This window comes from Scyliorhinus torazame, chromosome 7 (assembly GCF_047496885.1).
Source record: "Scyliorhinus torazame isolate Kashiwa2021f chromosome 7, sScyTor2.1, whole genome shotgun sequence".
NCBI classification, from domain to species: Eukaryota; Metazoa; Chordata; class Chondrichthyes; order Carcharhiniformes; family Scyliorhinidae; genus Scyliorhinus; species Scyliorhinus torazame.
The window spans coordinates 251,753,762-251,780,465 of record NC_092713.1 but is presented as its reverse complement, the minus strand read 5'-3'; the positions used below and the strand labels follow the sequence as shown (position 1 = coordinate 251,780,465).

Sequence of the window (26,704 nt, the reverse complement as noted above, 5' to 3'; positions counted from 1 at the left end):
CAGGCGCGGTGGTGGTGACGTACGCCTTCCGGTCGGCTCAGGCGCCCTCCATGCTTTGAAAAGAAAAGAAACGGAAGGAGACGCGCTGTTAACGGACGTGCTGTTGTCGTTAATATTATAGATCGAAATTAATCTTTTTGCTGAGGTTTCCCGGAGCCTGTATTGTCTCCTCTCTGGTGAGTAGTTTCGGTCTGGGTCTGTTTTCGGGGTCTGCTTTCCGAAAGCGAGTGCGCGGTCTGTCAGCGCGTGCGCGCGGCCTGGGCCTCGCCGCGGAGGCCTCGTTTTCCCGGGTGCCTCTCGGCCTTTTGTTTTCCTCCTTTTAATCGACGGCTTTCCTCCGCCGGCGCCCGTTTGCGGGTTGGCATCGTGGGCTGTGCTGCCCCTGGAATATATTTTCGCCTAATTCTGGTAAACTGCGGATGCCGCTCGGTGCCGCGTTGAGGCCTAATTCGCCACTCCTCCTCCCCCCTCCCCCCCCCCCCCCCCCCGCCGCCTGTTTCCTCCCGGGGTTTCCACAAAGCCGAAATTTGTCCGGTTTGTATTTCCCCTGCGCGACCAGTTTAAAAGTGAAGTACAGCGGCCTGATCGTGAGGAGGTGTCGGAGAAACGATAGAAGGCGACGACGGTATGTTTGCTGTTTTATATTCAATGACAATGTGCGGTTGTGTGTAGTGGTTGGATTTCCCTACTGCGAAAGTCGATGGAAAATAATTGGCTCACGTCTGAACAACAACTGAGGTAGCAATATGACAAACCTAACCTTAATTTTGGTGAGCAAATGGTGACTAAACAGAATGAATCCTGAATGGGTACTTCACGTCTAAAAGCTACACTCAGGTGATGTTTACGTTGCAAGCCATTTTAGAAGTCACTTACCTGTTTCAACATATGCATTTACTATGGTTTTAAGAGGTTTTTTTAAGGCAGTGACCTCTCTAATGTACTTAAGATGTCTTCGGTAACTGGAAACCATGCTTTAAAATTGTCCAAGGCAAACTTTTGAAAATGTAATGTTGCAACTAACTCTTTGGAGATATGATTATGAAACTGCTCTTCGGAGGTCTGCGTTACATATAGGCAGTATTCAGTTATTGGAGATTTGTTTTAAAGATTACATTTTTTTTCAAATAGAATGTTTATTCATTGGACCAGCTGTGACCTGAAATGTGGTTTTTATGCATGATCGTACTGTTCAGAACCATCAAAGCAGGACTGTTGAGGTCTCTAAAGCAGAGATTTGGCACTTCCTTGGTTAATGATCATATACCTTCACATCTCCCCTGAAAATACAATTTTATTGCAAAAATAGATATCTTTTCCTCTGCTTTTCCTTCCCCAAGTCAATTTGAGGTTTGAGCTCGCCTTGTAATATCACTAACTGGGCAGCCAACTTGCAATCCTAGGTTTGTACTTGGAAAGTTAAATACTTAGTCAAATTTACCTTGTCCATTTGAGTTCAGAGAAGGAGGAAGCTTGCAACTGGCAAATTATTGTGATTGATGCATGTTGGGGTGGGGGGGGGGGGCGGGAAGAGAAAGTTACAGTTGTAGTGTAGTTCTGAGTATTTTCAGAGGGTGGGGGGAGTGTGAATGGCCTGGACCAATTCTTCTGTCTTATATTGTCGGGAGGTATATTCATTGAGCTGCTCCGTTTTAGCTCCTAACTGTTTTGGGTGTCCATGACTACATGATGCACCAAAAACATTTAAAACAATTCCATATAAGAGATTCATCGAGCCTTCCCTTATTAAGTAAATAACTTTTTATAGTCCAGTTGACTTTGTCAATGTCATCTGATTACAGGAGGAGAGGAAGAAAGAATGGCAGCTGTAACTCAATGGGTAGCACTCTCCTTTTGAGTCAACGTAGTGATTTCAAGTCAAACTAGGCTGCCTCTGTTGAGGAGTGCTGCATGGTCAGAGGTTCTGTCTTGAAATGTTAAACCAGCATAGTCAGTTGGATTATGGTGCATTTCTGAAGCGCCAGTGAGTTCTCCCTTGCATTGTTATCAATATTTATTTATCAACCAACATCGCTTTATTAAAAAGTTAAATGGTCATTATTGCTGTTTTTATAGGAGCATTCTGTGTGTGTGTTACCTGTTGGCTGGGAAGTACTTTGGGTACATCCTGAGGTCGCGAAATAAGCTGTATAAATGTGACGTCTATATCTTCTCAAACTAGAGATTCAGGACAACTAATCAGTCTTTGAAAGTGAAGTGCTTATATGTCTAATGTATTTACAATTTAAATGCAAAAATTGTTGAAACTGTCTGTCTTCAGGATTTTTAAGAGGAAGAAATACTATATCAACTGAAAGGAGTCATGTCTAATTCAGACAGTGATGGATATGTTGTCCGTGTCCGTGGATTACCCTGGTCTTCTGCTGCTGATGAAGTGTTGCGCTTTTTTTCTGGTATGTAAAATTAAAGGGATCAGAAAATTTAGCTGAAGGCAGTCAAAGTATCAAACTCTTGTCCTTGTACGTTACCATGTCAAGTAATTATTTCACATTGATTATGGTAAGATTCTAAATAACTGATCAGTTCTATTAGGTTTTAATAATTAACCTAGTGTACATCAACCCTAAGAATGAATGCTTGATGCATCAATGATCTTGCAATGAATGTTATCATACACAATTAATTCTGTGACGTGTTGATAATAACTTTTTTGCGCATTTTTATATCTCCATGTTTTACATAATCTCCAAAGCGATTTCAACGTAATTGGTATACCCTGCAGTACTAGTGCACTACTGCGTGAGACCTGTTACTTTGATGCAACTTGGAGTTTGCAGTGACCAATTTACATTGCTCATGACTGTATTTTTAAGTTAACTGCATTTGAAATAATTAATTTTTAAAATAATTTCTGAAACTGTCCCGAGAGAGGCCTGAATGGCGCTATCTTTGAGGGTAAGTATTATAGCTGTTGATTTTTGCTAACTTGTATACTGAAGAGTGAAGCTCCCTTTAATCAATTCCACTCAAACTTTAGGGATAGAATCCGCTTTAAGATCATTGAGGTTCAGTTTAAATATTGCTTGAGTTTCAAATAAATTATCGTAATTGCTTTTCCCAACTTTATATTTTGTCACCACTTCTCATAACATTTTAAGAATTTGAAATTATGCTGTCCTGCAGGTTGCAATGCAGAAGAACTACAATTATAAGTTTACATGTACAGAATTCTGACTGTCTCTCTCTTTTCTCTTCCCCCCCCCCCCCCTCCCCCCTCCCAAAGACAGGCACAATTATACTCTGAAAGCCCTATTTCTTAATTATTTATGGGTAGCTTAACGGCTAAAATACATCCCAAGTAGGTAATGTGAAAGCCTGCACTAAATGTTATCATGTTCGTAGGCTTTGATCCTGTCCTCGCTGGGTAATTGTGCCTGATCTTGTGCAGTTGAATCTATTGAGATGTGAAAATGGGCACTTAAATCATGATTGGGCACAGTGAACATGGACTTATGTGAAAACACATTGCTTGACAAATCTGACAACCCTTTGTTGTAACTAGGCTGGATAAGGTGCACACCAGTGTATGTAATATATTTGCTTTTTCAAAACATGTTTGATAAGATGCCACATGAGGGCATTGCACTAAACTCAGGCTCATGGGGTCGGGTAATGGCATGAATGAGGATTGGTTGACGGACAGGCATAAATGCGCCACTTTTGATTTGGTAGATTGTAAATAGTAGGATAACACAATCCGTACTTGGGCCTGAGCTATTTTAAATTTATTTCAATGGCTTAGATGGGACCAAGTGTACTGGATCACAGCAGTTCACTGATAGAGTACAGCTAGGTGGGAATGTCCTAAACTGTGAATGGCGCAAAGGCATATGAACAGATTAAGTGAGTGAGAAGGTGATAGAATCTGATGTGAAGTGTGAAATTATCCACTTTAGGAACAATAGAAATACAGAATATATTAAAATAGAGAGACTTTGTAATGTTGGTAATCAGAGGATTATGAATGTTTTTCCGTAAGAATCATACCAGCATGCAGGTATAAGCAGTTAAGTAAGCAAATGCTATGTTGCCTTGATTACAATGGAATTATAGTGGCTTGGGGGAAGTCTTGCTCCAATTGCGTAGTGGTTTTGGTGACACCACATCTAGAGTGCCAAATACAGTTTTGATCTCCTTACCCAAGGAAGGTATGCATGCCTTGATAGAGCTGTAATGAGTGTTCAGACTGGTTCCAGGAAGGAGGTAATTATCGTGAGGCGAGATTGAGTGCAATGTTCTACATTTTCTAGATGAGTGCGAGGTGATCTCCTTGCCTTGTGCAAATTCTGAAGGAGCTTGGGTAATGCATTTTGGAGACACTAGCTGGGCAGGGGAATAGACTATAAATTATAGGATGCTGAGAAGTATAGAGAGGGACTTTTGTGTACGTCCACCGATCCCTGAAGGGGATTGGACAGGTAGCTGAAGTAGTCAAGTGACATACAGGATATTTGCCTTTGTTAGCTGCAGCGTTGAATGTTGGAGCTGGAGGTTATACTGGAACTATATGAAAGACAGTTCAGGCCACATGTGCGCAGTACTGTCAGTGCATTATAGGAAAGATATGGAATTGCACTAGAGAGGATACATTGGAGATTTACAAGGATGGTGACTGTAATGGAGAATTTTAATTATGACGAAAGATTAGATAGGCTAGAGTTTGGACTAGAGGAGGCTAAGGTACGATGCAACTGAAGTGTATAAAATTGAGGGATATAGATGGTGAATAGGACCACTCTATTCCCTTTGGTTAAGGAGTCCACAACCTGGAGGCATAGTTTTAGGGGTATGAAGTGGGAGGTTTGAGGATTTATGTGGCAATTGTTTCACCCATAGAATGGTGGGGTTCTGGAACTCTGTCTGAAAAGATAGTAGAGGCAGAAACCTTCGACATTTTAAAAGTAGTGGATTTGCACTTTAAATGCTGTAATCTATACCGTGGACCAGGCGCTGGGAAGTAAGGGACCTGTTCATGTTTCAAATTTCCATGGCGCCATGATCACGATTGCCTTTGAAGGATTGCCTCGTTGTTTTGCTGCAGTCTTTGATCTCAGTATGCCCACAATACCGTTGGTGACTGAGTGAGGGGTTTCTTCGTTCAGGGGGTTGTGGAAGTTTGGAATTCTCTTCTTTAGAGCTGTGGATGCCAAAGTCGTTGAGTATATTCAAATCTGAGATTGGTAGATTTTTGAAGTACGAAACGAATGGTAGATTTTTGAAGTCCTAAGTGGATGGAGAGGCATGATAATTGCACACAGGTGTAACTGAAGTAGATGATCAGCCAAGATATTGAATGGCAGAGCAGGCCACAAAGGCTACTTGTTGTGACCACTTTATTGTCCAAGCAACCCGAAGGCATTTGCAGTTCATGAGAAATAGGGGCAGGGGTAGACCGTTCGGCCCCTCAAGCTTTATCTGCCATTCAGCTGGATCGTGACTGATCTACCTCAATGCCATTTTCTCACCTCATCCCCATGGTCCCTTTATGTTTTCGATATCTAGAGATCTGTGATTTGAACATACTTGATGATTGAGCTTCCGCGGCCTGCTGGGATAGAGAATCCAAAGATTCACTACCCTCTGGGTGAAGAAATTTTTTTCTTGTCTCAGTCCTAAATAGTCCACCTCCTCCAAGACTGTCTCCTTGTTTCAGTACAAGTCATCTGTGAATGAAAGTTTAACCTGGATCCTTTAGGCTTTATGGCATGATACCCCAGTGTGTTAATTGTGCAGACTAAATCTAAGTTGGATGGCTTCCTTTTAAATCTCAGGAATGTTAACTTACTTTTGAATGTTTGTTACATAATCATATTTGGATCCAAATACTTTTATATGAATTTTGCTTTCATATTTGGCTATTTTTCTTCTTGAGTTGGTTCTAATTATTAGCTTCACACTAAGTATCTTTATGTAGTAAATCTCAAGGTTCCAGACAGTTGCATATATTGCATTTATTTTCCATGAGTTTCAAATGCCAGCTTCATTCTTTTTGTTTCTTTTGGATGTCCTTATGCAGCTGGATAAACATAGGCCTGGTCCCCTAGATGCCTGCACATGCCCTGTTTACCTTATGTAGGATAGGGATTTTTGTCTGGGACTTGCTTTTTTTTTTGCTTCCCATGATGACTTGATGAGAATTCATTTTCTTTTGTATTCAAAAGTAGAATGGGACTTGAACCCCGTTAATATTTGTCAACTGCATTTGCTCAGTTATATGTTCTGTTACTTAGACTTGCTTATCAAATTGATAGTTAAGGAAGATATTTGAGGTTTTACACTCTGTTACAATCCCACCTGATACTAGACAGCCAGGTCCCAGAATGGAACCCTGGCTCAATAGACCATAATTTTGTTTTGTTTAGCGACATGGATGAACAGTCACAGGGCTGCCAATTAACTTTTAACAAAATAATAAAGCATTTATTAAATATGAACAGATTACTGTAATACAATATGCCATCACCAACTTGTATCTTCACGGATGTACACAGACTTCAAAGGATGACCCAAATTACAAAATATACTATAAAATTCTCAGTCAGTAAACAGTCCACATAACCCAACAGGCCAACTGTGGTCAGGCACACCACACTGAAACCAAGTGACAGATGCCATCCAATAGAATTTCTGTGGATTTTTCATCACATCCCTCCCAAATACTTGTTGTCATGCTGTGAGCCAACTGGAACTCTGAATTTCAAAGGGATGTTTCCAAGCTCCGCTCATCAAGGAACATGCCTTGGAGCTTCTCCCAATGTTGCTTTTGCTCAGATGCCTCCATCAAGGATCCATTTACAGGATTTGAATCTCTCCTTTCAGTATTCTTCGGCCCTGGATTGCCATGTGCACCCAAACTTCCACACTCTCAGGTACCCAGCACCGCCAATAGAACACCACTGCTTCACAGGCTTTGTATTAGGGTGGCACCAGATGTCTGGCTTCGCTAGCCGACTTCACCAGGTCTGTGTCTTTCAGCTAACTGGTAGCCTCTCTCTGCCCCTTTCGGTGACTTCAGTGAACAGTACCTTGTTCTGATTACAGTTCTTAGTCAATTTGACTTCAGTCTTCCCGGGATTTGCTTTCTGCCCCTTACTCCCATTATCTTGCCCCTCCGCAGGCAGTTTCTATTTGAGCCGCATTCTTCTCAGATACCCGATTACAATGGAACCACATGCGCTTATGCTTTTAGTGTGGTCCCCTGGTTGCTAAACAATAGTTTAGTCTTTGTTTAAATCCCATTTTCACATTGTAAACCCTTTTATTTACAATGTAAGCAAAGTGACAAACTCATGCAGGCACCTGTGTTTAATGTGAAGCTACTAAAGTTTTAACTCTTTCAAATACAAAAGTGCAAAATTAAACTTACTTGAAGCCACACCTTTGTTCCTAATACCCAGAAATACGAATATAGTTAAAGCTACCTTTTTCCTGACCTCTGGTAGTTTACCATTGGGACAAGAGGCCATTCAACCCTTGAACCTATTCTGCCCAGATCAAGTTGATTTTTCTTCAACTCCAATTGTCCACGGTTCCAGTTTCCTTGATTCCTTACCTAATGCAAAGCTGCCAAACTCTGTTTTAAACGTTTATCCACGCATCCAGAATCTTTTCAGAAGTTCTGAAGAAGAGTCATATTGGACTCTTATCTCCACAAATTTTGACAAACCTGCTGAGTTCCAGTATTTTCGCGTTATGTTTCTGATCCCCAGCATCCGCAATATTATGCTTTTAAATACAAATACATAATTAGGTTTGGGCCTGTTTGACCTAATGATGCACAATGGCAGATTTACTTGCCAAACTTTTGTTGAAATTTGTGGATTAAGTTTACAATAGAGTAGCTGTAAAACCATTAACTAGTGTTCCGGTAGCACAAGTGGCTAGCACTGTGGCTTCACAGCACCAGGGTCCCCGCTGTGTCACTGTGCGGACTCTGCACGTTCTCCCCGTGTCTGCGTGGGATTCCTCTGGGTGCTCCGGCAGTCCAAAGACGTGCAGGACAGGTGGATTGGCCATGCTAAATTGCTCTTAGTGTCCAAAAAGGTTCGATGGGGTTATTGAGTTACGGGAATAGGTTGGAAGTGAGGGCTTAAGAAGTCGGTGCAGACCCGATGGGCCGAATGGCCTCCTTCTGCACTTTATGTTCCATATATATGTTCTATGTTTGGTATTTTTTGAGTGCTTATGGAAATAATTGTCTGCTTGATTTCTCTATATTCACATTTCAGACTGCAAAATCTTAAATGGGGCTTCTGGTATTCATTTTACGTATACCAGAGAAGGTCGTCCTAGTGGGGAAGCATTCATTCAACTGGAAGCTGATGATGATTTTAAAGTTGCAATGAAAAAGGACAAAGAAAGTATGGGGCATAGATATGTAGAAGGTGAGTTTGTCGGTTGAGGCAGGTGCTGAAGTGTTCGCTTTTATGTGCGGCATATATGATATGAATCCAGTTTATCTCACTTGGCTGGACATGATGCAGAGCAAGGCTAGCAGTGCGGGTTCAATTCCTGTACGGCTGAGGTTATTCATGAAGGCTCTGCCTTCTCAACCTTGTCCTTCACCTGAGGTGTGGTGATATTCAGGTTAAATCACCACCAGTCGGCTCTCTCCCTCAAAAGGGAAAAGCAGCCTATGGCCATCTGGGACTATGGTGACTTTAATTATAGGAGCTGTTAAAATGTAAAGCAAATAGATTCAGCAGCTACATATTTTATTCCAGATTGCAACTTTTCTGAAATGTTTTTCAGATTTAATTGTGTTTACTTTTCTAAAGTGATTTCTTAAACTTTTTTTTGAAAATCTAGTATTTAAATCTAACAACATTGAAATGGACTGGGTTTTGAAGCACACGGGCCCCAACAGCCCTGATTCGTCAAATGATGGCTGTGTTCGCCTTAGGGGATTGCCATTTGGTTGCAGCAAGGAAGAAATAGTACAGTTTTTTACAGGTATAAAAAACATTAATTTTGTTCTGTAAATACAATTTGGTCGATTGGGTGTTTAAATGCCCCATGCCTAATAAGTATTAATTTTAAGGCTGAATGAGCTAATGAAATTCATTTCCTGTTGATGAGGTGATCTTTTCTGTTTACATTTTAATTTGACTTGAAAATTTTACAACTTGGTAGTTTAAATGCGATATAATGCATTAACTATACAGTCAAGTAATTGACACCCACTGATGCTTAATGAAACATAGTTCCTTCACATGATACAAATTTTTATTTTGCTCTGTCTCAGAACTTCTGTTACTTTAAGTCGCTGCCATTTCATGCATTTTCCTAAAGCATAAAACCAGAGTAAAACAATCTTTTCTCTGCTATTGGGCATCACGTGCTGGTTCAGAGCAAAATTAAGAGATTATAGTAGTTGATAAAACCCATTTTTAAAAACCTCCGTTATATTCCGAAAGAATTTACTTCTCCACCAACTATAGCAGTTTTGGAGCAGCAGTAAACATTCCTATCAAAATAAGTCCGTAATCCTAGAGTATTTGTGATTGAAATGTTGGAGCTATGTATACCTGAATTTTAGCCTTGATCGTTGCCATCTTGAGAATGTTTAAAACTGCTTTGTGTCAAAATATTCAAGTGAACAAACTCCAGATGTGTGCTTGCAGTAAAACATTTAAAGTATTGCTTCTGCACAAACTTCTTCCATTTGCCTTCTCCATGATCAATTTGTCTGTCCACCTTCATAATTATACTTGTGGTGCAGTGTCTTTGTTCTGCTCCTCCACTTGCAATGCAGGGAAGCTCCAATATACCAACCAACTCTATTCTGGATTACTGCAGGTTTTGATCTTGTTTTTTTAAAAAAATAATCAAATAGTTATTGAATGTGTCTGTTCATTTGTCCCTTGATTCCAACCTTCAGCTCAAACTATACTTATCATCACCCCTGGGAGATCAGGTTTTTAATGTCATATAGAACCTATGATTGGTTACTTCATCTAGGGTGTTCTTAGTCTTATCTAATGTTTGCGGATGGATTTTTGAAATGAGTTAATAGACCACTGAAATATTTGATATCTGTATAGAATTTTGGTACACTATTTGGTTGCTAACTTTGCATGGTTATAAATTAACCTTCAAATGCAGCATAGAGTACATGGGTGATGCAAGATTAAAGTTGAAATATCAAATACTGATCTGAGCTTCAAAGAGCAACGAGTGGAGGCTGATTGCTTCCCAACAAATGGGTAAGGAAATTATAGGAGAGCACTGGCTCAGCTTCTGGCGTCTGAGAGCAGTGACTTCATGGACCTCCTCCCTAGGAGTGAATGATGTGCTTGGCTGCAAGACATTTGGCTTGTAGGGAAAACCTACCTAGCCTACTTTTAACTAACTGGCTTCATTTTTGGGGTTAGGTGAAGTGTAGGAAGTGAATATTGACAGTTCTGTGTTACATTCCTACATGTACAAGACTAAATCTGACACCATATTATGCAGCCCTGAGCAGTACAGACCAGAAAAGCTCTGTTCAATCTATATTTTTATTCAACAAAAGCTGCTGGGACAGCGAAGTATAGCCTCTGTGCCTGTAGGGTGAATTTGTTAAAGTTGAAGATTTCCACTCCTGTTCGCCTTTCATGTGTGGACGTCAGGTGAGAACAGATTTGTGCTTGACTGTGATGGCCCCAAAATCCAAATGCACACTTGGATTCCCACATGGAGAAATTGCTTCTTTAGTGGGGCACCAAAGCATGGGAGCTGATGAGCTGCTGAAATTGAGGGCAGCAGGTGGATTTTGGTTTCTTTAGTTAACCAAATTATTACAGCTGCTTTCTGAATGAATTTACCGGGGTTGGGGGGGAAGAACTTGACTGTTTAGTCGCATTGTGTGTTCCTGTGGATTCTCCTAACACTAAAAAATATAATGTGGAGATGCCGGCGTTGGACTGGGGTGAGCACAGTAAGAAGTTTTACAACACCAGGTTAAAGTCCAACAGGTTTGTTTCGATGTCACTAGCTTTTGGAGCGCTGCTCCTTCCTCAGGTGAATGAAGAGGTATCTTCCAGAAACATATATATAGACAGATTCTAAGATGCCAGACAATGCTTGGAATGCGAGCATTAGCAGGTGATTAAATCTTTACAGAGCCAGAGATGGGGTAACCCCAGGTTAAAGAGGTGTGAATTACGTCAAGCCAGGACAGTTGGTAGGATTTCGCAGGCCAGATGGTGGGGGATGAATGTAATGCGACATGAATCCCAGGTCCCGGTTGAGGCCGCACTCGTGTGTGGAACTTGGCTATAAGCTTCTGCTCGGCGATTCTGCGTTGTCGCGCGTCCTGAAGGCCGCCTTGGAGATGGCGTTCTCCAAGGCGGCCTTCAGGAAGCGTGACAACGCAGAATCGCCGAGCAGAAGCTTATAGCCAAGTTCCGCACACATGAGTGCGGCCTCAACCGGGACCTGGGATTCATGTCGCATTACATTCATTCCCCACCATCTGGCCTGCGAAATCCTACCAACTGTCCTGGCTTGACACAATTCACACCACTTTAACCTGGGGTTATCCCATCTCTGGATCTGTAAAGATTTAATCACCTGCTAATGCTCTCATTCCAAGCATTGTCTGGCATCTTTGAATCGGTCTATATCTATGTTTCTGGAACATGCCTCTTCATTCACCTGAGGAAGGAGCAGTGCTCCGAAAGCTAGTGACATCGAAACAAACCTGTTGGACTTTAACCTGGTGTTGTAAAACTTCTTACGAAAAATATATGGGAAGTATAACTGTTATTTTAAATTGTAATTATTCTTGCTTTTGTTCTAGGGTGTTATGTGACGCAAGTAGCTGTGCTTCAACCCAGGAAGATTCCTGTTGTTGGTTCTTGAATATTTGTACACAGCGTGGTTGTCACAGAACACTTTAGTGCTCTTTTTTTCTGTAATTTAACTTGCAGTAGTTTACATTTTATAAATGCAACGTCATAAGTAATAATTAGGCATGTGCACCCTTTAATTCTGTCCCCTACTGGGGTTATTTGTCCTTGGGTTGAAGGGTTGGAAATCGTGCCAAATGGGATAACATTGCCGATGGACTACCAGGGGAGGAGCACGGGGGAGGCCTTCGTGCAGTTTGCCACACAGGAAATAGCTGAAAAGGCTCTAAAGAAACACAAGGAAAGAATAGGGCACAGGTGGGGATGGATGGATGAGTCACTTTTCTTATGGTATATGATTGATATCTAGTACAAGTGCTGTAGTGTGGCGAATGTTTCACCTGGATGTGTTGTTTGGGTTTTAAATAAGATTTATCACAATTAACAGCTTTTAATACCATAAGAAAATGTGATTTAACACAATTTAAAAACTCTAAGCACATTGTAACACTTTTTACAAATTGTTAACGTTTTGAGTATTTGTAGATGAAATTGAAATACTGGTAATCTGAAGAGCTACTTGCCATCATGATCATTGTTCTGCGTTTATACCACTAACATTCGAAACCTATTTGATTTATTGGATGTATCTCGAAAAAGTAGCCTACTTCATACAAAGAAATTGTACATGTGGATTGCTTGTTGTGGCTTAATACATCATTCAAATTACAAGGCTGGTTTTTAAAAACTACTTTTGGCAAATAGCTTTTCAACATGGTTGAGCTATTAAGTTAACTCTTCAAAAAAAGCATATGCAACTTGCTTCTCTCAAAGTGCAGTCAAGTACATAAGTATTTTTTGCACAGTATATTGCAGCAATTACCTTTCATGTCTGAGACCCGTATTAGTTAATTTAGCATTGATAGTTGGGATGAAGGTCTGTATTTCTGGCTATGAAAGGAGAATTGTTTTTGTTCTGGTTGCTTAATTCCCTAAAATAAGCCACTGGTTTGAGGATACAACACTTAATATTTGCATATATGTTAGCTATAAAAAAAATCAATAATGCTAGTAGAAAAGACTTACAAAGTGCAGCCCAGTGCAGTTGGCAGTGTTGTTGGTTTTCAGGCAGATTGACAAAGTAATGTGTAACGTTAGCATTACGTTGCTCCTGGCCTGTAACAGACCTAACATGAGAAATAATGTGAAGTTGTCACTATTACCTCAATAGAAAATATCCTGTGCACATAGAAACTTGATGTCCCCAAATTGTTTGGTCTCCAGAATACAAATAGGATCATGGGAGGTTATATATTTTTTTGTATTCACCTTTGCTGTCTCTGCCTTTCCTATTTTGTATGGGGCTTCATTCTGCACACATCTTTTTATCACGCTGCAATCCTCATTGCAAAATTGATAGGGGGGACTATTATTTTGAAGTCATGCAATTTCTCAATTTTCAAACAAATGATCTTGAGCAAATATGTATTTTGTTTCAACTGATTTAGCCTGCTCTAAAGGCAGACATCATGGACCATTTCTGATGGCCAAGAGGGGAAAGGAGTTGTGTCTGAGTAAATTAAAATCTTTTATCAATTTAAAATAAGCCAGCAGCACGGTGGCACTTTGAGAGAAGCATTACTGCCGACGGCGCTGAGGATGTGAGTTCGAATCCTGGCCCTGAGTCACTGTCTGTGTGTAGTTTGCACATTCTCCCATGTCTGCGTGGGTTTCACCCCCACAACCCAAAGATGTGCAGAATAGGTGGATTGGCCACGTTAAATTGCCCCTTAATTGGAAAAAATAATTGGGTATTCTAGATTTATAAACAAAAAATAAGCCAACGCAGCAAAGAGCTGATTTTAAAAATAAATTGCTGGAAATGTATTTCCGACTTCCAGCATTTGCAGTATTTTTTCGTTAGCTGATTTTGACTTTTGGTAACTTGTGTACCTAATTTTCAAAACAGTATTGTCACGAAGCTTATTTAATCAATTTATTTGACACATTAATTGCAAAATGGGAATGGAAAGTAAAATCACAATCCAGCATAGTTAATATTACTAAAGTATCACTTTGAATTGCTTGTATAGATGCAATCCATATTTCACTCCACCAAAACAGATTGAAGCTCTTTGAATTCTTGCAGGATCAGTTTCTTTTTGTAACAAATCTTTCCATGGTGTTGGACTCTCCCAGTCCATTAGTGACTCTGCTCAGGATTTACTGCAGATATCCATAAACCATTTGAGATTAAATCTGAGCAGCCATTCCTTTTACAATCCATAAACCACACTGTTTTTAGGCTAGGTTCAACTGAGATGATGGGCAATGTCAGTTGAATACATGAATGCTTACTGTTGGCAAGAGGGTTCTGCTCTGTCACTTGACAGCAATTTAATCACCCCCCCCCCCCCCCCCCCCCCATGGAACTTTTAGTCCCCCACCAATTAGTAAGTTCGGCTGTAGATGTATATGCTTTTTCTTGGGCCACTGTTGTCTATCAAGAAAAGTTGTACTTATTCTGCTCGTGCTATGACTTCCAGTAGAGAGAGTTTCTTTTGGCAGTCTTTGTGATGCAAAACCCAGGCATTTTTTTATGTTTATGTTCCAGGATTGTTGCTAATTAATTCCCCACTGCCAGTTTCAACATACCATATCCTATTTGTATGTGGAGTTCGAACAAACATTCACTAATGTAATGTCACCTGCTGAGATATGATCTTATTCTTTGAATGAAATTGCACTTCCAAATAGAAAGCTTCTGTCTTTTGCCCTCCTGTATTTGACTTCTTTGCTAGTCGAAGAACAGAAGTTCTGAGTGAGGCATTATATAAAAACAAATGAGGAAATTATCTCAGAAGAGCAGTGTCTTGAGTGATTATTTTCATACCTACATCTCCCCATATCCAATAGTTGTCTATTTTTGTGGAGGTTGACCATCATTCATAGAATTAAGAAAATTATCTATATGGTGAGAATGTAGTTAGTTTGAAACCTAGTTAGCTGCAGCTAAGGACAGAATTGCTGCTTAATTGTTTTCTTTTTTTTGAATGTTTAAAAGCCATGTAAGTTGCATTTTAAGAATGCTTCATGATTATTTAGATGCCAAAATACTGACTCAAGGTGTCATGGAAAGTTATAACAAATTTTGTATATTTCATAATCTGGTTTCTTAAACTTACACAATGAACTTTCTGAATACCTGTGATTTTAAGTGTTTTACATTGAGGACTGTTGATTTTACTGTAATGGGGCTATTCTTAAAATGTGAATTTCAAAAATGAATGAGAATTTTGGCCCTTGGCTCTGAAATATTTATTCATTTGTATGGGAAATGCATGGTTAGGATACTTCAAATTAGTGTGCCAGTGTTATTCTTTTAACTAATTTACTCATTAACGACATTATATGTTTACAATGCATAATCTTTTAGGTACATTGAAATTTTCAAGAGCAGCCGGTCTGAGGTGCGCACCCACTATGATCCTCCCCGAAAATTAATGTCTGGTTTAAGACCAGGTCCTTATGACAGACCAATGACTGGGAGATCAGCTTATGGTCTTCCTGGTCGATCTTATGAGAAGATGAGACGAGCATATGGTGGTGGTAAGTAAACTGGATAGGATGTTGATCCTGATGTTTGAGTATTTTAATGATTCCAGCAGCTTTATATGGATCAGTAACCACTTCTAGAATAATGCTGAGAACTGAATTTTTTTGACCTGATGGGATTCTAAGCTTAACTCGTGGTCATAATATTCCCATTTTACATTATCGCTAGAACATTTCAATTCCTTTTGGTTTTAACTGTCACCAAAGTAATTGTCTTGTATTCTTGTATAATAGTGCCTGAATTTGGTTATTATGAGCTCTGTTGTGCAGTGCAGTATTGTTGGTTTTAAGTTAAGCATGACCTGTCAATCCATACAAAATACATTTGCAATTGAGTTTTATCTGCATGTTGCTGCAGATGTGTTCAGGATTCATAATTGGCTAATACCATTGAATTGTTTAATTTCTCCAGGTTATGGAAGTTATGATGATTACAATGGGTACAATGATGGATATGGCTATGGGTCGGATCATGGATATGGGCGAGATGGAGGTGAGTTTTTGTAAAATTGGACATTATGATAAAACGTGCAAGTATTTCGGAAACATAAAATCTAATTGGCTGATATATTAACAGGATTGGCTGCGCAAGGATATGGAAACAGTGATTCTAGCTTTCAGAGTACAACAGGTCATTGTGTACATATGAGAGGACTGCCATTTCGGGCTACAGAGAATGATATATATAATGTAAGTATCTTAAAAATGTTTTCTGTCTTTTCTGTTTCAAAGAATCATAGAATTTACAGTGCAGACGGAGGCCATTCAGTCTATCGAGTCTGCATCGGCCCTTGGAAAGAGCACCCTACCTAAGCCCACGCCTCCACCCTATCCCAGTAACCCCACCAACCTTTTAACATAGAACAATACAGCGCAGTACAGGCCCTTCGGCCCACGATGTTGCACCGAAACAAAAGCCATCTAACCTACACTATGCCATTATCATCCATATGTTTATCCAATAAACTTTTAAATGCCCTCAATGTTGGCGAGTTCACTACTGTAGCAGGTAGGGCATTCCACGGCCTCACTACTCTTTGTGTAAAGAACCTACCTCTGACCTCTGTCCTATATCTATTACCCCTCAGTTTAAAGTTATGCCCCCTCGTGCCAGCCATTTCCATCCGCGGGAGAAGGCTCTCACTGTCCACCCTATCCAACCCCCTGATCATTTTGTATGCCTCTATTAAGTCTCCTCTTAACCTTCTTCTCTCCAACGAAAACAACCTCAAGTCCATCAGCCTTTCCTCATAAGATTTTCCCTCCATACCAGGCAACATCCTGGTAAATCTCCTCTGCACCCGCTCCAAAGCCTCCACGTCCTTCTTGTAATGCGGTGACCAGAACTGTACGCAATACTCCAAATGCGGCCGTACCAGAGTTCTGTACAGCTACAACATGACCTCCCGACTCCGGAACTCAATCCCTCTACCAATAAAGGCCAACACTCCATAGGCCTTCTTCACAACCCTATCAACCTGGGTGGCAACTTTCAGGGATCTATGTACATGGACACCTAGATCCCTCTGCTCAGCCACACTTTCAAGAACTTTACCATTAGCCAAATATTCCGCATTCCTGTTATTCCTTCCAAAGTGAATCACCTCACACTTCTCTACATTAAACTCCATTTGCCACCTCTCAGCCCAGCTCTGCAGCTTATCTATATCCCTCTGTAACCTGCTACATCCTTCCACACTATCGACAACACCACCGACTTTAGTATCGTCTGCAAATTTACTCACCCACCCTTCTGCGCCTTCCTCTAGGTCATTGATAAAAATGACAAACAGCAACGGCCCCAGAACAGATCCTTGTGGTACTCCACTTGTGACTGTACTCCATTCTGAACATTTCCCATCAACCACCGCCCTCTGTCTTCTTTCAGCTAGCCAATTTCTGATCCACATCTCTAAATCACCCTCAATCCCCAGCCTCCGTATTTTTGCAATAGCCTACCGTGGGGAACCTTATCAAACGCTTTGCTGAAATCCATATACACCACATCAACTGCTCTACCCTCGTCTACCTGTTCAGTCACCTTCTCAAAGAACTCAATAAAGTTTGTGAGGCATGACCTACCCTTCACAAAGCCATGCTGACTATCCCTGATCATATTATTCCTATCTAGATGATTATAAATCTTGTCTCTTATAATCCCCTCCAAGACTTTACCCACTACAGACGTGAGGCTCACCGGTCTATCGTTGCCGGGGTTGTCTCTGCTCCCCTTTTTGAACAAAGGGACCACATTTGCTGTCCTCCAGTCCTCTGGCACTATTCCTGTAGCCAATGATGACATAAAAATCAAAGCCAAAGGTCCAGCAATCTCTTCCCTGGCCTCTCAGAGAATCCTAGGATAAATCCCATCAGGTCCCGGGGACTTATCTATTTTCAGCCTGTCCAGAATTGCCAACACCTCTTCCCTACTTACCTCAATGCCATCTATTCTATTAGCCTGGGGCTCAGCATTCTCCTCCACAACATTATCTTTTTCCTGAGTGAATACTGACGAAAAATATTCATTTAGTATCTCGCCTATCTCTTCAGACTCCACACACAATTTCCCATCCCTGTCCTTGACTGGTCCTACTCTTTCCCTAGTCATTCGCTTATTCCTGACCTACCTATAGAAAGCTTTTGGGTTTTCCTTGATCCTTCCTGCCAAATACTTCTCATGTCCCCTCCTTGCTCGTCTTAGCACTCTCTTTAGATCCTTCCTCGCTACCTTGTGACTATCCATCGCCCCAACCGAAACTTCACACCTCATCTTCACATAGGCCTCCTTCTTCCTCTTAACAAGAGATTCCACTTCCTTGGTAAACCACGGTTCCCTCGCTCGACGCCTTCCTCCCTGTCTGACCGGTACATACTTATCAAGAACACGCAGTAGCTGATCCTTGAACAAGCCCCACTTATCCAGTGTGCCCAACACTTGCAGCCTACTTCTCCACCTTATCCCCCCCCCCAAGTCACGTCTAATGGCATCATAATTGCCCTTCCCCCAGCTATAACTCTTGCCCTGCGGTGTATACTTCTCCCTTTCCATCATTAACGTAAACGTCACCGAATTGTGGTCACTGTCCCCAAAGTGCTCTCCTACCTCCAAATCCAACACCTGGCCTGGTTCATTACCCAAAACCAAATCCAACGTGGCCTCACCTCTTGTTGGCCTGTCAACATATTGTTTCAGGAAACCCTCCTGCACACACTGTACAAAAAACGACCCATCTATTGTACTCGAACTACATCTTTTCCAGTCAATATTTGGAAAGTTAAAGTCTCCCATAATAAGTACCCTGTTACTTTCGCTCTTATCCAGAATCATCTTCGCCATCCTTTCCTCTACATCCCTAGAACTATTAGGAGGCCTATAAAAAAATTTAAAAAAACTCCCAACAGGGTGACCTCTCCTTTCCTGTTTCTAACTTCAGCCCATACTACCTCGGAAGAAGAGTCCCCATCTAGCATCCTCTCCGCCGTAATACTGCTCTTGACTAGCAGCGCCACACCTCCCCCTCTTTTGCCTCCTTCTCTGAGCTTACTAAAACACCTAAACCCCGGAACCTGCAACATCCATTCCTGTCCCTGCTCTATCCATGTCTCCGAAATGGCCACAACATCGAAGTCCCAGGTACCAACCCATGCTGCCAGTTCCCCTACCTTGTTTCGTATACTCCTGGCATTGAAGTAGACACACTTCAAACCACCTACCTGAACACTGGCCCCCTCCTGCGACGTCAAATCTGTGCTCCTGACCTCTCTACTCTCATTCTCCCTTACCCTAAAACTACAATCCAGGTTCCCATGTCCCTGCTGCATTAGTTTAAACCCCCCCAAAGAGCACTAACAAATCTCCCCCCCAGGATATTTGTGCCCCTCAGGTTCAGATGTAGACCATCCTGTCTGTAGAGGTCCCACCTTCTCCTTTGGACACTTAAGGGGCAATTTAGCATTGCAAATCCACCTAATCTGCTCATCTTTGAACTGTGGGAGGAAGCTGGAGCACTCTGAGGAAACCCGCAGACACGTGAACATACAGTGCAGAAGACGTCCATTTGGCCCATCGAGCCTGCACCGACCCATTTAAGCCCTCACTTCCACCCTATCCCACGTGGAGAAAGTGCAGACGCCACACAGACAGTCACCCAAGGCTGGAATTGATCCCAGGTCCCTGGAGCTATGAGGCAGCAGTGCTAGCCACCGTGCCACCCATTTTTAGCATGCTGCTGAAATAATAATCCTCGATATGTTTGAGTCCTCTTCATTTTACAGAAGAATTATGATTGAATCTCATTATTTTGGGGGTGGCTGTCCTTATGAAGGAGCATGTAACTGATACAATCCTAAAGTGCTGTTTCTGAGATTCTGGGAAGGAGATAAGAAAAGAGCATTTCTATGCCTACCACATTGCAACATTTATGATTGTCTTTCAAAGCATACACATTGCTTCCTTCGTTGTATTTATTAACTATTGATTCAGAGAACCTGTTTATTTTACTGAGTGAAATTACTCAATCTATGGGCCCTGAGATCTTCACACTTGGGTAACTATCTTGTTTCTCCTTGCTCTTGTGTCATGTTTGAATTTTGTAGACTTGGAAGAGCTGTTTAGCATTGCCATAGTGGATGCATTCTATAACAAATTTCAATAATTTGCAGTAGGTAAATTTTGACCTGGGGCTCATTGCTTTTGTAATTTGTAATTCTGTAACTTAGAATGACACCAATTTGGGACTTGCCTCTCCTTTCCTTTCTTCGCCAGTGTAGCAACTGGTCCTCCAAATAACCATTTGCATAAAATGGTTTGAACCTGCTTTTATTGTTTTCTTTCAGTTTTTCTCACCTTTGAACCCAGTCCGTGTCCACATAGAGATTGGATCTGATCGTAGAGTGACAGGAGAAGCTGATGTGGAGTTTGCGACCCATGAGGATGCTGTGGCTGCTATGTCAAAGGACAAAGCCCATATGCGTAAGTTGATATGAAACTTTGCAGTAAATTGCAATGCAACTGTAATATTTTCTAAAATTGTATTTTTTTTTTTAGAGCACAGGTATGTGGAACTTTTCCTGAACTCCACTTCTGGAGGCAGTGGTAGTGCCTATGCAGCTCAAATTGCAGGACTGGGTAAGTCAACTGGATATCAAATCCTGTCATAGTTTGACATTTTTACGTGTTTCATGTCTTGCATGCTTAGTGCAGCTTGTGCTAATGTTAGTTTCCAAATAATGCCATGTTTTTTATGGTACTAATTGAACTTACGGTGTACATCAATATGCAGCTAATATTTTTATGGAAGTTAGTGATTCGTAAATGTAACTGAAGTTTCTTTAGAAGCCAGAGTGCACATATTGCAGGTAATTTTGAATAATGGGCAAGGAGCAGAATGTTGCAAGTAGAATTTTTATCTAATTTTTTGGATAAGCAGGACTTTTTAAAAATGAATACAGTATCCTATTACCATGGTATCTTGCTACAGTGGCCCTTTAGAATTTGGTATTTCTCTGTCAAGAGCCAAACAGCTTTTGAGATTGGCTTGCTTTTTCTAAATGGAAGGTGATGATGAGTAATTTTGTGTACTAGGCAATGTTTTAAATCTGTTTTCTCCATGGTGTTCTGTTGATGTCAGGCTAGTTTCAGTATCCAATTATAAGCACTGCATACATGAAAAGAACATCTATCTTGAACCAAGAAATAGAACTAAACTGTAGAAGCTTTCAGTCATCCTGTGTAACCATGCTTCACTGTGGCTTCAGTAAGTGGAACAGGAATCAAATCACAGATGACATTGGAGATGGTACTTGTATAAAAGACATGTTACAAGGGATGTCTGTTTTTAGGAAGCCAGTCAAGCTATGCAAGTCCAAGCTACGATAGTCCTAGCAGTCAGCAACTAAGCACTGGATATGGAGTTTATGGAAGTCAAGCAAGCTTGAGTGCATATGGTAAGTGACTTATGGAATAACCAAGCTTTGTATAAAATACTCTTTAGTCTTGGCAGCATTTTCCCCAAATTGCAAAAAAAACAATTTTCATTATCAAATTGTTTTGCAGGCAGCCAAGCTGGAATTAATGGAAGTTACTATGGAACTGGAAGCCGAGGATCCTTGGGAATAAATGGCATGGGTGGAATGTCCAGCATGAGTGGAGGATGGGGGATTTAACTTTTTCACTATTTAACAGATACCAGTTACCAGCTTAAACTTGGTTATGCTTATGAAATGTGAATTCAGTATACGCATTCCTTTCATTATGACTAGAATTCAGCATAAGCCTTTTCCTAGGTTGAGGAAAGTTCTAGGATGGCACCAGTGTGTTCATCACATGATTTTAGTTTTCAGAGACCGAAGTTTCATTATGTAAAGTATTTTGGCACTAGTTATTGAAATTTTCATGCCCTGTGACCTGTTGCGTATGTGCAGTGTACTGCTCTGTGGGCTTGATTTAATACAATTCAGGCACACAAAGTAGACTAGTGCAAGCAACATTGAGAAGATACAATCTAGATGTCTTAACTGATTGTAATAAATATTGTACCCACTTAAATTCCCAGTACATTTTTATGGGATTGAAACCCTTAATTAACTAATTGGCAATGTATTCTGTTTCCTGTTTAAAAAGAAAATGTAAAGTGTAGTTGTGCATAAATATACAACAATTTTTGAAACTTAAACATGACAATTACAAACACTGGTGGGTGTAAACTGAACAATTATGTGCTTATATTTGTTGCTTGCCTTCATTTTTTATATTTGTCTAAACAAGTCTCTGGTTTAATTTTTTTTAGAAAGTCAAATGATGAGAAGCATCTTTGGATGCTCTATGGCAAAATAAAACATTTTAATGTAGAATTTTTCTTTTAGACCGTTATTGTAGGGTTTAATCTTGGTCTTCAACATCTGAGGCCTGGCGAGTCACTTTTGTTCATATTTGTAAGGTGCAAAGTGAAAATAAACTCACTCAATAAAGCTTTGCCGTTTTTAATTGTGGGGACTTTTTGAAGTTGTGAATTTGTACTGAATTATCCTGTTTTGTTGGAGCTTTCACATGCAGTAAAATGCAAAGCTAGGTCCTATGACAAAGTTGTCATTTCCAGTTCCCTATTTCTAAATAGTTCAAAGATTGAGGGCTCATTGCTCCTCTTCTAATTGATGTGGCCAAATGTATTTTCTATTGCATTTAAGGCAATGATGCAGCCCTCTGCTCCAGCTCCTAGAACATAAATATGTTCTTGATCATTTGCAATGTTGCCTGCACATTGCTGCCACTTCAGTCCTAAGCTTCTGGCAGTCTTAATTTGCCTGCCTGGTTTGTCATTAATGTGAAACTTTGCATACCTGTGGCTATTTCTTTGCCATATTCTCTTTGTTCTTTTAAATCTATCTGTCCTGGATGTGCACAATGTTTTGCTTTATCTGCATGCTCTGGGCCTTGCCCAATTTCCATTCTGTTTCGTTTACTGATTCCTGTCATTTTGGTGGCTTTGAGTTGTTGCTCTGAGAACCTGAAGTCAGTGGTCAGTTGCAAAGTTGATGGGATTAGTTATTCCTTACGCTATGAAGATGACCATCTACTCTTCTGCCAGCTGTCGTTTTGCAGATGAAGCGAGTGCATCTCCTGCATGTGCTGACGTCCTCATTCTTGAAATGCACATTTGCAATGATGAGCTGGCTTTTGTTACCATATCTGGATACAATCTCGTGAGCACCAGAAAAATACCCTGGACAGATCCGCACACAAATTAAATTGCCTACCCACTGTCAGGATAAGGGAGTGAAAAGCCTCCAATGTCAGTTGGCTGAACCAGTTATATCAAATGCCAATACTACCATAGAAGTTGGTGCCTTCAAAGGATAAATCTACAGCCAAGGCTTCATGAATTGACTATTTGCTAGTAAGCAGCATAGTTGCCTGCTCTGATTTATTGCAATGTCACAACAAAACACTTTCAAAAGACCAAAGCAGGAACAGTTGTCCAACATAATACTCTCCGTGCTTCCTCAACTGCAACATAATTGTAGTGCCCACTTTGCTGTTGAAATGTCCATGATTCTGTTAATGAATGCTGAGAGAAACCTGGCCAAATCTGAATGGGACTTCTCCAGGGAAGTCATCAAAAGTCATGGAAAAGAATGTAGTCATGGTCTAATTGCCGCAGCCAAGAACATCAATTAAGGTTTCTGAATAGAGCACTATTACTGCTAGCCAGGATTTGCTCCTACAGGTACAACTACTTGAACAGCTGACCAATTCTGCTATACTCACTCGACTCCTACTTAATGCTTTTGATTGGAATGCTGAACCGCAGTGTGATCTTATCCATTGGAATATTGGGTCAGAAGTTTGACTCTGTCTCCAAGCTGGTGGAGTGTACAAAAGAATTTCTCAGCAAACATTCCAAGCAAGATACCTGTTGTCAGCTACAGCATGCAATAATCTCGATTTTCCCCCAAGACCTCATTGGTCACTTTTTTCTGCATTTTCCACTTCACTGTGCTTACAATGGAGATGGTATCCCTGTGTGATTTCTTCATAATAAATAGGAGCAGTATACCATGCTGTTCCTTCTGCTTGCTCTGCCGTTCAACTTGATCATGGACTGATTTGCGTTTCCTGTCTGCTCTCCCTTTCCTTCAGACCAAAGATCTGTCTTCAATATCCTCAACAATGGACTATCCACAACTTTCTGAAATAGAGAATTCCAAAGATACACAAGCTTCTGAACATAGGACTGTGATGAAGAGACATTGCTAACAATCGGTCTGTGTTCTAGATATCCCAGCTGGTGTAAACCACTGTTCCAGACCCTGCCAAGCAGTTTAAAAATCGTGCATGTTTCAATGAGATCGTCTCATTGTAAACTTGGAGACTCGAGGGCAAATTTACTCATGCTCTCACCATAGGCTCTATGGGACTCCAATAGTTGTTCTTCAGTACTGTGGAATCTGGATGTATGCCAAAAGCATTGTTGGAGGTGATCACTATTGCCATACTCAAACTAGGCTAAATGCAAATTTACTATGGATGATAGAATCTGAAACAAAAACAAAATGCTGGGCAATCAGCAGGATTAGCTGAGAGAACTGAGTTAACGTTTTGAGTCAGGATGACTTGTCAAAGCTAGGGAGAACTGGAAATAGCGTGGCCAGCACGGTAGCACAGTGGATAACACAGGCTTCAAAGCGCCCGGGTCTCCGGTTCGATTCCCCGCTGGGTCACTGTCTGCGGAGTCTGCACGCTCTCCCCATGTCTGCGTGGGTTTCCTCCGGGTGCTCCGGTTTCCTCCCACAGTCCAAAGACATGCAGGTTAGGTGGATTGGCCAGGCTGGAGGGGTTATTGTGTTACGTGGATAGGGTGGAAATGAGGGCTTAAGTGTGTCCGTGCAGACTTGATGGGCCGAATAGCCTCCTTCTGCACTTATGTTCTATGGATGAGATTTATATTGTTGTGAGGCGCATGGTGCAGTGAGGCTGGATAGTGGGCCAGCGATAGGTGAAGATTGACAAAGATATTGTAGACAAAAGGAATGTAAATAGCGGTGATCATGACTAAAAAAAAGTGCTGATAGTGGCACATTAAGAGAGCATGTGTTATTGGCAGAACAGGTAAGCAATGTGTCAAAAGAACAACGGAACAGATGGCCCTCGTGGATGAGGGGAAAACAGATTGATAGAAATAAAAATGGGTGACGGTGGAGGAGAGAGTTTACAGACAGAAGTTGTTGAATTCCAGTGTTAAATCTGGAAGGCTGTAATGCGCCTAATCGGAAGATGTGCTGTTTCTCCAGTTTTCTTAGGCTTCACTGGAGCATTGCAGCAGGCCAAGAATGGACATAGAACAGGATGGTGAGTTGAAATAGCATTGACGGAAAAGTGGTTCCTGCTTGCAGACGGACCAAAGGTGTTCTGTAAAGTGGTCACTCAGTCTGTGTTTTGTCTCCTATACAGTGTTTTGTCTCCTATACAGAGTAGACCACATTGGGAGCAGGGAGTTCAATAGACCAGATTGAAGGAGGTGCAGGTTGGAAAGAGTGTTTAAGCCTTTTGATGGTGAGCAGGCAAGAGGTAATGGGGCAAGTGTTGTACCATTTGCGATTGCTTGGGAAGGTGCCATGGGATCCCAAAGGGAACGGTCCCTGCATAATGCTGACGGGGGAAGGTATGTTTGGTGCTGGTATGCTGGAGTTGGCAGAAGTGGTGGAGGATGACCCTTTGAATGCAGAAACATTTATCAATTTTGATTCCAATTTTCACCCTTGTATCACCTTCACATGGTTCATCTGACACTTCCCTCTCTCCCATTTCTGGGGACAGACTGTCAGTAGTATCCACTATGAGCACATCGACTCCCACAGCTCCATCGACTGCAGCTCTTCACACCACATCCTGTAAGGACTCTATCCCATTCTCCCAGTTCCTTTGCCTCCATCACATCTGTTCCGATGATGCCACTTTCCAAAATGGTGCTGCTGACATGTCTTCCTTAATTGTGGTTTCTCACACACACTGGTTGACCGGGCTCTCGACTATATCCGACCCATCTTCTGCTCTCACTCTTCCCCTTCCCCTCCCTCCCAGAAACAGTCCTCCGTTTTCATTCCACCAGCCTCCGCCAGTCCTGCCAACTCCAGCATGATCGCTACCATTTATATTCCTTTTGTCCCTGACATCTTTGTCTGTTTCCACCTATTACTGGCCCTCTCTCTAGCTCCACTTTTCCATGTGCCACACCCACAACAGTATAAATCTCATCCTATTTCCAATTCTCTTAAGCTTTGACAAAGAGCATCTTTACTTAAAATGTTAGCTCTGTTCTCTCCACAGATGCTGTCAGACCTGCTGATATTGTCCAGCATTTTCTGTTTTTGTTCGAGTCCGCTATTATTCCTGTTACAATCTATAAACCCTCTGGCTGCCTCAAGGTTTTGACCCTCCGAGTAAGGTCTGATTCCAAGACTAGCATAGCGTTTGTAGACCTTTCATTGGCTTACAACAGTCAGGATTAAAGGACTGGGGATGCCTACAAAGATCAATTCTTGCCTCAAAATATGCCTGCAGTGCGCATTCTGAGCAATAATTGGCTGTGTCTATTAGGCCAATGGTCAATTCTACCCAGTTCCTCATAGTGAATTGCCACACTGCTCAGTATGCATGCCGATGCTCTTCAACTTTCATGAGCAACTTACGGCTAATGAAAGTCGTGCAAATCTGCATACGCAGTTGACCTTGTCCTTTA

General features: G+C 41.3%; 1 protein-coding gene across 1 annotated transcript; it reads left to right on the top strand.

Moving 5' to 3' along the window:
• Positions 1-22,457, top strand: hnrnph1l (heterogeneous nuclear ribonucleoprotein H1, like). The gene is made up of 12 exons (XM_072512255.1): positions 1-176; positions 2,282-2,414; positions 8,250-8,405; positions 8,830-8,973; positions 12,032-12,170; positions 15,289-15,461; positions 15,880-15,960; positions 16,045-16,157; positions 20,304-20,439; positions 20,515-20,595; positions 21,309-21,413; positions 21,523-22,457. Exons 2-12 carry the CDS (start codon positions 2,324-2,326, stop codon positions 21,630-21,632), a joined length of 1,329 nt encoding a protein of 442 aa, XP_072368356.1. The 5' UTR covers positions 1-176; positions 2,282-2,323; the 3' UTR covers positions 21,633-22,457.
• Positions 22,458-26,704: the final 4,247 nt, after the last annotated feature.

Bases quoted from the DNA above. Each gene is read 5' to 3' on its own strand.
- hnrnph1l (XM_072512255.1), top strand. From the start codon at position 2,324: ATGTCTAATTCAGACAGTGATGGATATGTTGTCCGTGTCCGTGGATTA. The intron at 12,171-15,288 runs GTGGGGATGGAT...ATAATCTTTTAG, and splicing joins AAGGAAAGAATAGGGCACAG to GTACATTGAAATTTTCAAGA. The intron at 21,414-21,522 runs GTAAGTGACTTA...ATTGTTTTGCAG, and splicing joins AGCAAGCTTGAGTGCATATG to GCAGCCAAGCTGGAATTAAT.